We start from the raw sequence: 15544 nt of genomic DNA, 5'->3' as shown, positions 1-15544 counted from the left end.
TTATTTTTAATATATACTTTATATTCTAACATATATATTGTTTATACCCTGACCCAACGCTAAGGCCCAGGTCCAAACAAAAGGCCAACCCACAGAATTGAACCTTACTTTACACCGACCTTCCCTTGAGAAGTCGGTTCTTGCCACGACTTACTCTAAGGAAGTCGGGAACGAGGATTAACTGGCAGATAATACTAAATAACTGCCCCTAAAATCTCTCAACCCACTTCCAGGAGCCAAATCTCAACCTCCCTAAGATAAAGGGACGGTTATTCACTTCATAAGGTGGAACTACTCTAACGGTGGTTATTGGCTCCCATTATAAATACACTGACACCCCTCAGGTATCTTTAAGTCCCAATATTCTCTAGACCTGCTCACACCCTTGCTGACTTAGGCATCGAAGTGTCTTTGCAGGTACCACCCCCCATTCACTCACACTCACAAGTCGGGCGGAGGCCCTAAAGGCGCGAACTCGCACGAAGGCTTCCCTCCTCAGACGATTGGGCCAACCCAACGAATCCAGCCCACTAATCTCCGGTTACCCAACGTAACATTGGCGCCGTTGCCGGAGACCCGAGAGATCCACCAGTAATGGCGAATAATTCACCAGAGGATGGTCATACGGCGTCTGATTCCGAACAAGAAAATCTAGACACCGGAAATAATGATGCGGACCTGACCCTTCACCAGGGAGCCAACGACCAGCATAGAGAAGGCACCTCCGGGTTAAAAAAACCCAAAGGTAAACTCCTCGGAGGGACGCGAATTGGGAAAGGAAGGGCCACCCACGCAGCCGAGTTGATGGGGCTGGTCCATGGCCACCAAGGTCGTTTGGAACAGCTGGAACAGGAATTAGAGCGATAACGAGAGGCGGAGCGAAATCTAAGGGAAGAGATAGAGCGGCGAAAAGAGTTAGAAGAAAAACTCTTAAAGCTAGAATCCTCCCTTAGAAGTCGGAACTCCCGTGGCGACCGAGAAGAGTCGCCCCTGGGAGGAGAGGATCCATTCAGTGAGGACATAATGAGGGCAAAAGTGCCAAGAAACTTCAAAAGCCCTGATATGAACCTCTATGACGGAACCACAGATCCGAAGCATCATTTAAGCATTTCAAAAGTCGGATGTATCTGGCTGATGCTTCTAATGCTACTCGTTGCAAGCCTTCCCGACCACCTTGTCAAAGGCAGCGATGAAGTGGTTCGACAGCCTGCCTCCTAGGTCGGTCACCAGCTTTGAGGACCTCTCGAGAAAGTTCTTAATGAGGTTCTCCATCCAGAAGGATAAAGTAAAGCACGCACCGAGCCTCTTGGGAGTAAAGCAGGAGGTCGGAGAACCTTTACGGGACTATATGGAAAGGTTCAACAAAGCGTGCTTGGAGATTCAAGACCTGCCCACTGAGGCAGTCATCATGGGACTAGTAAATGGACTTAGAGAATGTCCCTTCTCGCAGTCCATATCAAAAAGCACCCCACCTCCTTGAGCGATGTACAAGAAAGAGCAGAAAAGTACATCAACATGGAGGAGAATGCCAGACTACGAGAGCCGAGTTGGTGACCTGGGCACCCCCACTCGATAAAAGAGAAAGAAAGGGAGCCCAAGAAAAAAGAGGAGGTCGGTCTCGACAGACCGAGGAGATATCACTCCTATACTCCTCTAAAAGTTTCCATAGTGGATGTATACAGAAAAATCTGTAATACTGAAAGACTACCGCCTCCTAGGCCCATCAAAAATAAAAAGGGAGGAAGCCGTAGCGATTACTGTGAGTACCATAAGATGTATGGTCACTCGACGAATGATTGCTACGACCTTAAAAATGTGATAGAAAAGCTGGCCAGAGAAGGCCGACTTGACCGATATCTCATGGAAAGGTCGGACAATCATGGGAAAAGAAAGCGAGATGACGGGGACATAAGAGACCCACCACCGCAAACTCCCGAGAGACACATACATATGATCTCGGGGGGATTTGCGGGAGGGGGACTCACCAAGTCGTCTCGCAAGAGACACCTCAAGCGAGTTTACCAGGTCGGGAGCGAAGCACCCGACCTCCCAACTATCTCATTTACAAAGGAGGATGGGCAAGGAGTAATCCCTGGACACGATGATCCAGTGGTAATAACCATGATCCTAACCAATGCCCATCTCCACAGAACTCTAGTAGACCAAGGGAGTTCAGCAGACAATCCTTTTTAAGCCCGCGTTTGACAAACTAAGGTTGGATGAAAAGGAGTTAAGGGCTTACACTGATACCTTGTACGGACTAGGCGACACGCCAATAAAACCATTAGGATTCCTACCCCTCCACACGACCTTTGGAAAGGGGGAAAAATCCAAAACTCTAAGCATAGACTTTATAATCATCGATGTGGGGTCAGCATATAATGCCTTAATTGGCAGAACTACCCTAAATCGACTCGGAGCCGTGGTGTCTACCCCCTCATCTTTGCATGAAATTCCCAACATATGCGGGGATAGCAACGGTACGGAAAGACCAGAAATTGGCAAGAAAATGCTACAATGAAAGCCTGAACCTGAGGGGAAAAGGCAAGAAAGTCCACACCATTGAGCTCGGCGGCGCGAGAGCCAAAGAAGAGTTGCGGCCACAACCAGGGGAAAAAACTGAAGAAGTACAGGTCGGCGAAGAGGAAGGAAAAAATACCAACATATGAGCCAACCTAGAGGAAAACTTAAAACAAAGGTTGACAAAGCTATTAAGAGACAATTCTGACCTCTTTGCCTGAAAAGCCTCCGACATGCCTAGGATAGACCCTGAGCTCATGTCCTATAGGCTCTCAGTATATCCGGGGTCACGACCTGTACAGCAGCGAAGGCGTAAGCTCGGCCCAAAACGAGCTCAAGCGGTGGAGGAGCAAATACAAGCACTCCTGGAAGCCAGCTTCATCAGAGAAGTTAAATATCCAACATGGCTAGCAAACGTAGTGCTAGTCAAGAAGCAAAACGGCAAATGGAGGATGTGCATCGACTATACCGACCTAAATAAGGCATGTCCCAAGGACCCATATCCACTTCCAAGCATTGATACTCTAGTGGATTCTAGCTCGGGGTATCAATACTTGTCGTTTATGGATGCCTACTCGAGATACAATCAGATCCCGATGTACAAGTCGGATCAAGAAAAAACATCATTCATCACGCCTAGAGCAAACTATTGCTACGTGGTCATGCCATTTGGATTAAAGAATGCTAGGGCCACATATCAAAGGCTGATGAATAAGATGTTCACTCCCCACCGCGGGAAGTTAATGGAAGTATACGTAGAAAACATGCTGGTAAAAACCAAGGAAGAAACTGACCTCTTGACAGACCTCTCGCAAGTCTTCAACACCATAAGGTTACATGGGATGAGGCTAAACCCCGCAAAGTGTACCTTCACGGTGGAGGCTGGGAAATTTCTGGGATTTATGCTGACACAAAGGGGGATTGAAGCAAATCCCGACAAGTGCAAAGCCATCCAAGAAATGAAAAGTCCGACTTGCTTAAGAGAGGTTCAACAATTGAATGGTCGACTTGCAGCCCTCTCCAGGTTTTTGGTTGGATCAGCATTAAAATCCCTTCCACTGTTCTCTCTACTAAGAAAGGGATGTCAGTTTGAATGGACTCCAGGGTGCGAAAAAGCATTCCAGGAGTTCAAAAGGTTCTTGAGCCAACCTCCAATCCTGACCCGACCTCTAGTTAGGGAAAAGCTCGTTCTATACTTGTCTGTAGCAGATAAAGCTGTAGCAACAGCCCTGATATGAGAAGATGAGGTCGGGCAGCATCCCGTGTACTTCACCATCAAAGTTCTACAAGGCCCTGAACTAAGGTACCACAAACTAGAGAAGTTCGCTTACTCCTTAGTAATAGCCTCACGAAGGTTACGATCTTACTTCAAATCCCACACAATAAGAGTCCGAACGAACCAACCTATGAAGCAAATCCTCCAAAAGACGGATGTTGCAGGGAGAATGGTTCAGTGGGTGATAGAGCTATCTGAGTTTGACTTGAAGTACGAAACTCGGACGGCAATCAAAGCCCAATGCCTCACCGACTTCATAGCGGAGTATGTGGGAGACCAAGAGGAAAAGCCAACTACGTGGGAACTATACGTAGATGGATCCTCAAACAAGGCAGGAAGCGGTGCAGGCATAATACTGGTTAACGAAGGGGGAACACAAATAGAGGTTTCCCTCAAATTTGAATTCCCAGCTTCTAATAATCAGGCAGAATATGAAGCCCTGATCGCAGGTTTAAAGTTGGCAGAAGAGGTCGGTGCAACAAAGTGATGATATTCAGCGACTCTCAAGTAGTGACCTCCCAAATAAACGGAGAGTATCAGGCTAAAGACCCAAATATGAAGAAATACTTAGAAAAAAATTTGGGGCACCTCGGGCGCTTTGCAGAAATCGAGATCAGACACATAACTCGAGATCTTAATAGCAGAGCAGATGCCCTCTCCAAATTAGCAAGTACCAAACCAGGGGGGAATAATAAAAGCCTGATCCAGGAAACTCTCCAAAAACCCTCTGTAGTAAAAACAGAGAACAAATGAGACGTCCTTGAAATCACCTGATTAAACCTTGGATGGATGAATCCCTTGGTCGAATACCTAAAATTCGACATCCTCCCCAAAGAGGAAAAAGAGGCCAAGAAAATCCGGAGAGAAGCATAACACTACACTCTGGTGAAAAATATCCTCTATAAAAGAGGAATATCAACACCATTGCTGAAGTGCGTACCGACCTCAAGGACCACTGAAGTACTAGAAGAGGTTCATAATGGGATCTGCGGAAACCACCTCGGAGCCAGGTCGCTAGCCAGAAAAGTAATCCGAGCTGGGTTCTACTGGCCGACCTTGCAGAAGGATGCCACAGAATTTGTGAGGAAGTGCCAGCCATGCCAGATGCACGCAAATTTCCACGTGGCTCCCCCCGAGGAGCTCATCAGTATAACTTCTCCATGGCCCTTCGCAAAATGGAGGATGGATCTGTTAGGACCTTTTCCCCAGGCCCCAGGACAAGTCAAATACTTAATTGTGGAAATAGACTACTTCACAAAGTGGATAGAAGCAGAACCATTAGCCACCATCACGACCCAGAGAAGTCGGAGGTTCCTTTACAAAAATATTATCACAAGGTATGGGATACCTCATTCCATCACCACAGATAATGGAACCCAGTTCACCGACTCTACCTTCAGAAGCCTGGTAGCTAGTATGAAGATCAAACACCAGTTCACTTCGGTAGAACATCCACAAGCAAATGGACAAGTCGAGGCAGCTAACAAAGTCATACTGGCAGCATTAAAGAAAAGGCTACATGACGCAAAAGGAGCTTGGGCTGAGGAGCTCCCACAATTGTTGTGGGCTTACCGGACGACGCCTCAATATGCCACAGGGGAAACACCCTTCCGACTTGTCTATGGCGTGGAAGCCATGATACCAGTAGAAATCGACGAGCAAAGTCCAAGGGTGATCTTCCATGATGAGGTCGGAAACATACAGGGGCACAAATAGGAACTTGAATTGCTCCCCGAAGTCCGAGAGCAAGCCCAGATAAGGGAAGCGGCATTAAAGCAAAGAATGACCACTAGATACAACAAAAAAGTCATTCGAAGAAATTTCACCCCAGACGACTTGGTCTTAATCAGAAACGAATGAATTTCACCCCAGACGACTTGGTCTTAATCAAAAACGACATTGGAGTCAACAAATATGGGGAAGGGAAGCTCGCTGCTAATTGGAAGGGACCATACAAAATTTGTGAGGTTTTAGGAAAAAGGTTATTATAAGGTGACCGACTTGAACGGCACCGAGTTACCAAGGTCATGGCATGCTTGTAATATGAAAAGGTACTATAGTTAAAAGCGAACTCTACTCCCTGATGTACTCTTTTCCCAACTTCATGATTTTTTCCCAAAAGAAAAGGGTTTTTTCTGAAGGGGGGGGGGTTTTAACGAGGCATCACAGTAGAGACTAAGGGCCATAGATAGTCAAAAACCCTTAGTAGCAATAAAGTACCTTAGCAAATAAATAAAGATCTTTTACAATATCTCTTATAAATTCCTTCTCGTTTTCTTTCTTTCTACGAAACGCGCCGACTTAAGCTCGACAAAGCGTGAAAATCCCATGAACTGATCTAGATGGTCGTCAGGATAAAACGACGAGGTACAAGTCGGTGTAAAGATGTTATAAAGGTCGATCGTGATAAACTCGGAAATTATCTGACTTACAAGTCGAAAAAACCGAGAAACAAAGAAATGCATCGCAAAAATAACCTAAGTCACAAGAACTCAATAAATAAAAAAATTGAGTATAAGGAATACCAAAAAAAGATCAGAAAACCTATAAGAAAGCACCAAGGCAAAGGCTGTCCCAAGTCCTTAAGAAAAATTTAAGAAAAAGAAAGGACAATTATCCAAGGAAAAGGTTTTTCAAAACAAGGATAAAAAAGGTTTTTTGAAACCTAAACAGAAAGGCATGCGCACAACCAACAAAGGTAACCTAAACTCTTATCCAAAAAAGGATATTTTTAATATTTTGTTTATGGCAATAAAAGGCTAAGAAAATGTCAGCAGAATACCACCACAACATAAAAATAAATAGTTCAAAAAGGGGGGACCCACAGGCCGGCCCCCATATAGCCACAATAAATTTTTTCAGTTAGGAAAGACGTCACCACCAGAGCCAGGAGGAATAGTTAGAGCACCACCAGAATCAGGAAGAGTAGTTGGAGTACCACCAGAGTCAGGGAGAGTAGTCAGAGCGCTATCAGGGCCAAGAAGAGAAATATTCATAGGAGACGGAGTGGAAGTTCCAGGAGCTTTCGAAGAACTCGGGGAGGGGACTCCATTATCCTCTGCCTCCGAGTCTTTAGATCAGACTCGGTGACATATTGGGGAGAGGGAGGAGAAACGATAGCTCCGTCGACCACGATCTTATCCGGATCCAAAGGAGAGAGATCCAGGTCAGGAGCAATGACCTCGACCTGTTCTTTGAAGATCCTCCATGCCTCTTCAGCTCCATCAGCAATGGAGTCCTCCAACTCTGTATAAGCTTCTTGAGATCTCAGAAAATCCTTCCTCACCCCCACAAGGTCCTCGAACAAACTTGAATAACTCTCATACGCCTTCTCCCTCAGGCCCTCCGCCATTGAACACTGGGCCTGCAACTTCCTCTCCCTCTCTTGGAGGCCATCCCTCTCCTCTTTCAATTTGGCGACCTCCTCCCTCAACTCCTTCTCCCGCCCTTGATATAAGAGAAGCCTCCCCTCTAACTCCTCAACCCTCGAGGATGAACCCAAAGAGCTAAGGGGGGTCTTCTAAAAAATATCCAGGAACTTCGTGCATACCCCTGCCGCCCTGATACTCTCCTGAGCCATAATAGTAAGGTGGTTCCGAACAGAAGCATCATCGATACTTATACGAGTATGAGGATAGATATGCTTCCGAACAAACTGAGGTGCATCCACCTTGGCCTCACCTTCAAAAGAAGAGCCAGACTCTAAAGTCTTGCGCTTCTTCTTTTCTGGCTCAGGGGAAGATCGGGGAGGAGGGGACGGCAGAGAAGAGGCTGAGGAAGAAATAACAATAGGTCGGGTGGGGGTCCCCAAATTGTGGGAAGGAAGGGGAGGAGAAGGAAGAGAAGGACCAGCTGCCCTGGCGCCGCCGACTTTGGCGCGGGACCTCGCCTTGGCCTCCTGAACTCTCTGGTAAGACTCCTTGAAATTCTTCTTCGCCATCTCTGTAAAAGCAATTAGGAAGCTAAAGTCAGTAAAACAAGCCAGAGAAACAAGTCGTGCGACCATCAAGTCGGAAAATATGATAAACAAACAAAAAGCTACCTAGCTGAGCCTGGACAAAGGACGGAGACCCCTGGAGAAACTTTTTTGTATCCAAGTAGGGGGCTCTCCCCCATACTTCCCGGAGGAACCCCACAATGGCTGCCTCCACCTCATCCAAATCATCCAAACTGTATTTTTCACAAGGAGAGGCCTCTAGCCAGTACAGGGAAAAACGAGGAGAAGAAGTTTCATCCAGAAAAACGGGGTGGTGACCCTCTACAGCTTGAACTTTGAAAAAGAAATTTTTGAAGTCATGAAAGGATTCATCAAAAAGGGTAAAAACTCTCCGGCCTTGTATGGCCCGGAAAGACACCCACTACTGTTTATTATTTTGCCCACTAAAGGGCTTAGTCGTATGGAAGAGGAAAAATAAAATCTTCAAAGAAGTCGGAAAGTCCAATGCATGGCTGATAAATTGGTAAATTTTCAGAAAACCCCAAGAATTAGGGTGAAGTTGGGAAGGAGCAACACGACAGTGACGTAAAACGGCTATCTCAAAGTTAGAAAAAGGAAGAAAAATGCCCAAGCGGGTAATCATGCTCTCATACATATAGAAAAAATGAGGGGCTGCCTCAGAAGCCCTCCTAAAACAAACCCGGTCTTCCGGACCAGGGGCAACCAACTCATACTTCGGCTCGTCCTCGTCAGAAGCACAAATTCTATGATGAGTGCGAAGGTTGGTAATGAAATCAGTATATACAAGAGGTTCTTCCCCCAGAACCGTGACATCTACCCATTGAGCAAGGATTTCTACCACAGACATTTTTTCCTAGAAGGGGATAGTGAAACCTACAAAGGAAAAAGAAAAAAAAGGATCAAAGACAGGGTCTCTAAAGGGCCTGGAACCAAGTAAAACAAAGTCACTAGGAGTCTACAAGCCAACTCTCCTTTCTAAAATAAAAACATGCAAACAAAAGCATTTCGTAAAAAGAGAGTGGAGAAAAACTAACCTTTACTTGAGAAAAGAATAGGAGCAGAGAAAGGGGAATTCCTTCGAATGAGAGCTTCTTTCGAATAGAGGAGAGGAAGTGCGAAAGTTTTCAGAAACGAAGCAAGGAAAGAGAGGGAAAGTATTTATAAAAACGTTAGGGGCATAATGGTAAAAATGGAGGCCGTCATTTAAAGAGAGGCACCGTTCCCAATGTAACTGATCCCTGCGTATGAATACGTAAACTCCTAACAAACGCGACGCTTGATTAAACGCGACTGAAGAAATTCAAAATTCACGTCGGTTCTAAAAAATCACGTCGGTTCCACTACAAGTCGGCTACAACCCTGAGTAGAATACTTGAACTCAATTCCTGAAAGAAATTGGGCTCAAGTAGGGGCACTGTTCATACCCTGGCCCAACGCTAAGGCCCAAGTCCAAACAAAGGCCCAACCCACAGGATTGAGCCTCACCTTACACCGACCTTCCCCTGAGAAGTCGGTTCTTGCCACGACTTACTCTAAGGAAGTCGGGAACGAGGATTAACTGGTAGATAATACTAAATAACTGCCCCTAAAATCTCTCAACCCACTTCCAGGAACCAAATCTCAATCTCCCTAAGATAAAGGGACGGTTATTCACCTCATAAAGTGAAACTACTCCAACGGTGGTTATTGGCTCCCATTATAAATACACTGACACCCCTTAGGTATCTTTAAGTCCCAATATTCTCTAGACCTGCTTACACCCTTGCTGACTTAGGCATCGGAGTGTCTTTGCAGGTACCACTCTCCATTCACTCATAAGTCGGACGGAGGCCCTAAAGGCGCGAACCCGCTCGAAGGCTTCCCTCCTCAGACGATTGGGCCAACCCAACGAATCCAACCCACTAATCTCTGGTTACCCAACGTAACATATATTATACTAGTAGTTGATTTTAACAATTGATTTTAATGTATACTTGTATAAAAAAATTTGTTAGCTTTTATGCATAATATTATTCTGAAGAGGAACCATTTTTATCTATGTTTAGTAATATAAATTAGACATTTGTTAAAAAAAAAAAAAACTTTGGATATTTTCCTTGTTCAAAAATTTTTTCAGAGAGTAATTGGAAAATTATATAATTTTGTAGACGATTTTATTTATTTATTTCTGTTCTTGTCTAGCAGGCAATTTTCTTTTGTCGATAAGAAGGCTTAGTACATGCCTTTTTACAATCTAATTACCATATATATTCGTTACAAAAACTGGGCTGATAGGTTGGGCCTGAAAGGGTCCATCACTTGGCCCAACAATCAAAAAAGGCGCAAAAAAATAGACGTTGTTCAAAAGGTGAGGGAGCGAGAGGGAACATTTCGCGCCAATTCTTATCGTAGTTAAGCACAGACACACACACACTCTCTCTCACGAAACCCTAACTATAGCTCCAAGTTGCAGCTTCATCCGTTCGTTTCATCCATGGCTGCAACTCCAATCAAGTCACTTCAATCTCCCTCAAAGCCCAATCTCAGATCCCAATCCAATTACAAACCATCACCCGCCATTACTCCACTCACTCCCCAATCCCTGCCAACTCCACGCAGATCCACGCGCCAACGGTCCCTCCACTTCAACTCCACCGAACCTGCCAACTTTCGCCAATCCATTGATTACGCCGATGATTCCACCGAAGTGATAAAACGTAGAACTGGAACTGCGCGAAGTGCTTCGGTTGTTAAAGGTGGATCTGAAAAGAAGGCCGGTGAAGAAGTGAAGCAAAAAAATGCGAAAGCCAGGGATTTGGTTGAGATTCAGTTTGCTCCGGCATCGCCTGAGCAGTCGGAAACGAAGAAGAGGAAGATGGAGAGTGAGAGAAAGGTTGTTACCAGAGCCATGGCTGCAAAAAAGGGGAAATTAGAAAATGGAGATAAAGGTGGAAAAAAGAGTGGGAGGTTGACTAAGAGGCGCGTGTATTATAAGAAGGTGGTTTATGATGGAGGCGAGTTTGGAGTTGGTGATGATGTTTATGTGAAGAGGAGGGAAGATGCTAGCTCCGATGATGAAGATCCTGAAGCGGAGGAGTGCAGGCTTTGCTTTGATTCTGGAAGTGAGGTAATGATTGAGTGTGATGATTGTTTAGGTGGGTTTCACTTGAAGTGCTTGACGCCTCCATTGAAAGAGGTTCCTGAAGGGGATTGGGTATGTGGTTTCTGTGAGGATCGTAAGATGGGTAGGAAAGCTAGCTTTCCAAAGCCGCCAGAGGGCAAGAAACTAAGTAGGACGCTGAGGCAGAAGCTTCTTTCAAGTGATTTATGGGCTGCGCATATTCAAAGGTACATCTTATGTTGTGCAATTAAAGGAGCTTGTACTGTTTGCTTTTTTGTAGTTATGGTGATTGATATCGATTAGATGTTTTCCTTGATTTGTAAAATTGGTATTGGTGTGAGCAGTATATGGAAAGAAGTGGATGACAACTACTGGTGTCATGTGCGGTGGTATGTGATCCCAGAAGAGACTTCTGCTGGGCGACAACCTCATAACCTGAGCAGGGAACTGTATCAAACCAACGAATTTGCAGACATTGAGGTGCTATATTATAACTTTTTTGGCTTTAACATTCAAATAGTACATTGCTAGCATGAATAAATTTCACTAGTTGATTTCTTCTATCAAGCTTCTTGAATTTATCATAACCTGCAGCAATTTACTCCATGGCTGCCTCTGAAGTTTAAGGTAGTAGGAATTCTCCTTTTGTTTATCATGATGTTTCTGTCTTAACTGCAGATGGAATCTATCCTTAGACATTGCTTTGTTATGACCCCGAAAGACTATGCCAAGGCTAGCAATGAGGGAGATGATATTTTCTTATGTGAATATGAATATGACATTCATTGGCACAGTTTCAAACGTCTTGCTGATATTGACAATGAAAAAGAGGTAATCATGTTAGAAGATCGGGAAAAAGAAATTCAAGTATCCTTTGTTCTCATTAAATAAGTTAATGCCATTATTCATGGGCTTATACTTACATGGTAGGATGGCGAAGAGATTGACAGTGATGAAGATTGGAATGTTTCCAAGGAATCAGACTCTGATACAGATGATGATATTGTATATGAAGAGGAGAATTTAAAAAATACACGATCTCAACCATCAACAAGTCATCAGTCGGCAGCAGTATGTCCATTGCTTTTAACTTTATATTTCTGCTTCGTTTGAGATTTATGATTTCCTAAAGAAAGATATGTTGAAATGATGCAGAATCAATACAAAGGACGGTTCATTGGACTTCAGAAGATAGGTACAAAACGAATTCCGGAGCATGTAAGGTCTCACAAACAAACAGATCTCGAGAGAGTAAAGGCTTCACTATTGTTAGCATCATTGCCTAAATCGTTGCCATGTAGAAATAAGTATGTTGAAGTTTGAATTATTTTCGTTTTCGAGATTTTTTATCTCTCTCTCTCAAGTTACTAATCATGCATGCTTTTATATAGAGAAATGGAAGAGATAAATACATTCATTAAAGGTGCTATTTGTGATGATCAATGTCTGGGGCGTTGCCTCTATATTCATGGTGTTCCAGGAACTGGCAAGGTATTTTTTTCTTATGTTCTACAGCTATTGTTTATTTAGTCAAATGAGGCTTTAATTGGCTATTGTGGAGCAATCTATTAATTTTTCGGTGTTAACTTTTGTTCATATGCAACTGCAGACAATGAGCGTTCTATCAGTAATGAGGAGTTTGAGGTCTGAAGTTGATGCAGGAAACATCAAACCCTACTGTTTTGTGGAGATTAATGGTCTGAAGTTGGCTTCACCAGAGAATATCTATAGGGTAAAGTTAATGAAATCTACACTGTTTTTAGCTTTAGATGGACTATATTCCCGATTTATGTATAGCTCCAATATTCCTTCAGGTCATATATGAGGCATTAAATGGGCACAGGGTTAGCTGGAAAAAGGCTCTTCACTTCTTGCATGAGAGATTTGTTGAAGGGAAGAAGACTGGGGAAGATGCTGATCGGCCATGTATTTTGCTTATTGATGAGCTTGATCTTCTTGTAACCAGAAACCAGTCGGTAAATTCCAAATTTTATTACAAAAGGTTTTATTTGGATCATTATTCTTTAGTATACGAATCACATTATGATGAAGTTGCATTAATTACAGGTACTGTACAATATTCTTGACTGGCCTACTAAGGCACATTCCAAACTTATTGTGATAGGTAAGACCTATGGCATGCCATATTTTTTCAGTGTTATGATCTTCCAGATTGGTTGGGGAAATTAAATAAGGGGAAAGCTGAAACAAGAATCCATATTATACATCCGCAATGGCTTTCTACCCTAAAATATCTTAGGCTTGTGATAATCTGATGAATTCAGGGATAGCAAATACCATGGATCTTCCAGAGAAGTTACTTCCTCGCATATCGAGTCGAATGGGCATACAGAGGCTTTGCTTTGGCCCATATAATTATCAGCAGCTTCAAGAAATCATTTCAAGTCGCCTTAAAGGAATCGATATATTTGAAAAGCAAGCCATAGAATTTGCTTCAAGAAAGGTTAGTCTCTGTTTCATTAAGATGAGTTTCCTCATATCTTGTTGTGCATAATAGACATTTGTTTTGGCACAATATGTCATTGATTCGCATCTATTTCAGGTTGCAGCAATCTCAGGAGATGCACGACGTGCCTTGGAGATATGCAGACGTGCAGCTGAAATAGCAGATTATCGTATAAAGAAGCTAACTGTGAATCCTGATTTTGTTGCGGCAGGTATATGAACGTGTCCTACGTATTTTACAAATAGGATTTTGCCTAGGTCTGCATGCTTTGTATTGATATACACATCTGTCATTGCTTCACCTTCCGCCTTAAATGCTAGAATATTTGGATTACGTAATTAACTTAAAAGTCTATAGGATCACCTATATGCATAAATTCCTTCTTACTCCTGCTGTGCTGCTTCTGCCTAGTAATCCCTTTTTGCATATTCTTTCTAGGAAAAGGACTTGTTGGTATGACTGACGTTGAAGCTGCCATTCAAGAAATGTTCCAGGCACCTCATATTCAAGTGAGTTAAAACTTCCAGTTTGCCGATTTATTTATTGATTTTGGAATTTTCATTGTGTTTCGCAAATGACAGATGATGCCTTAGGTTATTGTGAGATCATTGAGATGTAGTGGTGACTTAAATTACATATACAAAGTGTTGCTGATCTACATCAGCTAGGTACTTTAGAAAACATGAGTTTTTTCCATAGAAGACGACTCTCTTTTACATGACTCTGGCTTAGAATTACAATACGAACACCGTTTTAGTTCATCAACTGTGACTGGTAATTTTGTGGAACCACACCAGTCATATGTCATTCTAAAATAGGAAGTTGATGTTATCAATGGCAGTTCTGCATGTGCATATTCTTCTGCAAAATCCATGATATGATTTCTAGGTAATAAGGCAGTTTTGTACATTCATTTACTTGGAGGAATGTTTCCAGCATTTCATTTCGGTCTTACACTGTATATGTCATTCTTGTTGAAGGTGATAAAAAGCTGTTCCAGACTTAGCAAAATCTTCCTGACAGCTATGGTTCATGAACTTTATAAAACAGGAATGGGGGAAACCACTTTTGAAAAGGTTAGTTTCCAAAGCTCATTGTTGTTTTACTCTTGTATACATTCAGGTCATACATAGAGCTTGGCAGCTTCACACATTAGTCCTTAGTACATGAAGTCTACATCTTAGATAAGTATTTGTCTATTTGATGCATGCATATTTGACAAAACAATAAGATCTCTATCTGAGTTCATTCTACTAGAATCGCACTAGTAAGAAGCTAACTTGTCTCCGTATTGGTTTAGCTCCTTTCATCAGAGCTGTCCCATGCAAAATTTGTAGATTTTCTCGTTAAAAAACTTATATTATGGAAACTGAAGGTTCAATGTAATTTATATTTCCATTCTTATATAATCTCCTTATATTTGACAATGCAGCTGGCAATGACGGTTTCGTGTCTTTGTACAAGCAACTCTGAAGTGTGTCCCGGATATGATGTTCTTCTGCAAGTTGGGTAAGATTTCTAATACATTTTCTGCATGAATTTGATATGGTGTGGCTGTTGAGCTGAAATGGAGAAAATGCTGTCATGCCTAATACTTGAATGACACTAAAAAAATGCATGTGATCCATGCTAATTCCATATAATTTAAAACTGAGACTTTTCTGTTCTAATTTGTTTGCAGCTGTAAGCTAGGCGAATGCAGGATTATTTTATGTGAAGCAGGTGCTAAGCACAGGCTGCAAAAATTGCAGCTCAATTTCCCAAGGTTAATTCTTAATATCTCTTGTCACAGTTGTTTCTATAGAATAGAGTCTTTATATTTTAGAAACAAATATTGCGATTATGCTTAATATGACATAGACACATATGCTTCGTGTTGAATCTGTTCTTTTTATTTATTGCATTTACTTAATTACATTTGATTTGATCACAATAAGTTGATTGGTTTCATTTTACTTTGGCAGCGATGATGTAGCCTTTGCACTGAGAGACTGCAAGGATCTTCCTTGGCTGTCGAAGTATCTAAGTTAGGACTGAAAGTTACATTATGTTCTTCAATTGGAACATTCTTGCCAAAGTGCCTCTGAAGTGCAAAGAAAAATTTTGCCCATATATTTTCGTTCAATTATTTTATAATTTCTGTAATTGTGGAAAATTTATAGTACTTGCAATTATTTAATCATTAGTTCCAACATCTTTTGTTCAGTTAAAAGATGGAACCGA

The 15544-nt window shown here is 42.6% G+C and overlaps 1 protein-coding gene across 1 annotated transcript; it reads left to right on the top strand.

Moving 5' to 3' along the window:
* On the top strand, positions 10109–15466 carry LOC107613322 (origin of replication complex subunit 1A-like). Its single transcript, XM_016315269.2, has 16 exons — positions 10109–11081; positions 11199–11334; positions 11533–11685; positions 11785–11925; positions 12010–12161; positions 12246–12345; positions 12464–12586; positions 12669–12830; positions 12922–12979; positions 13140–13318; positions 13418–13532; positions 13760–13830; positions 14302–14397; positions 14754–14830; positions 15003–15086; positions 15286–15466. The coding sequence occupies exons 1-16, from the start codon at positions 10228–10230 to the stop codon at positions 15350–15352; spliced, it is 2568 nt and encodes an 855-aa protein (XP_016170755.1). The 5' UTR covers positions 10109–10227; the 3' UTR covers positions 15353–15466.

This window comes from Arachis ipaensis, chromosome B08 (genome assembly GCF_000816755.2).
Source record: "Arachis ipaensis cultivar K30076 chromosome B08, Araip1.1, whole genome shotgun sequence".
NCBI lineage: Eukaryota > Viridiplantae > Streptophyta > Magnoliopsida > Fabales > Fabaceae > Arachis > Arachis ipaensis.
This window is presented reverse-complemented; position numbering and strand designations above follow the sequence as displayed.

What these genes read in the sequence shown, in the direction of transcription:
- LOC107613322 (XM_016315269.2), top strand. Translation starts at nt 10,228, where the DNA reads ATGGCTGCAACTCCAATCAAGTCACTTCAATCTCCCTCAAAGCCCAAT. An exon ending in GTGTTCCAGGAACTGGCAAG is followed by an intron (nt 12,346 to 12,463) that starts GTATTTTTTTCT and finishes ATGCAACTGCAG; the next exon opens with ACAATGAGCGTTCTATCAGT. An exon ending in TTGCAGCTCAATTTCCCAAG is followed by an intron (nt 15,087 to 15,285) that starts GTTAATTCTTAA and finishes TTACTTTGGCAG; the next exon opens with CGATGATGTAGCCTTTGCAC.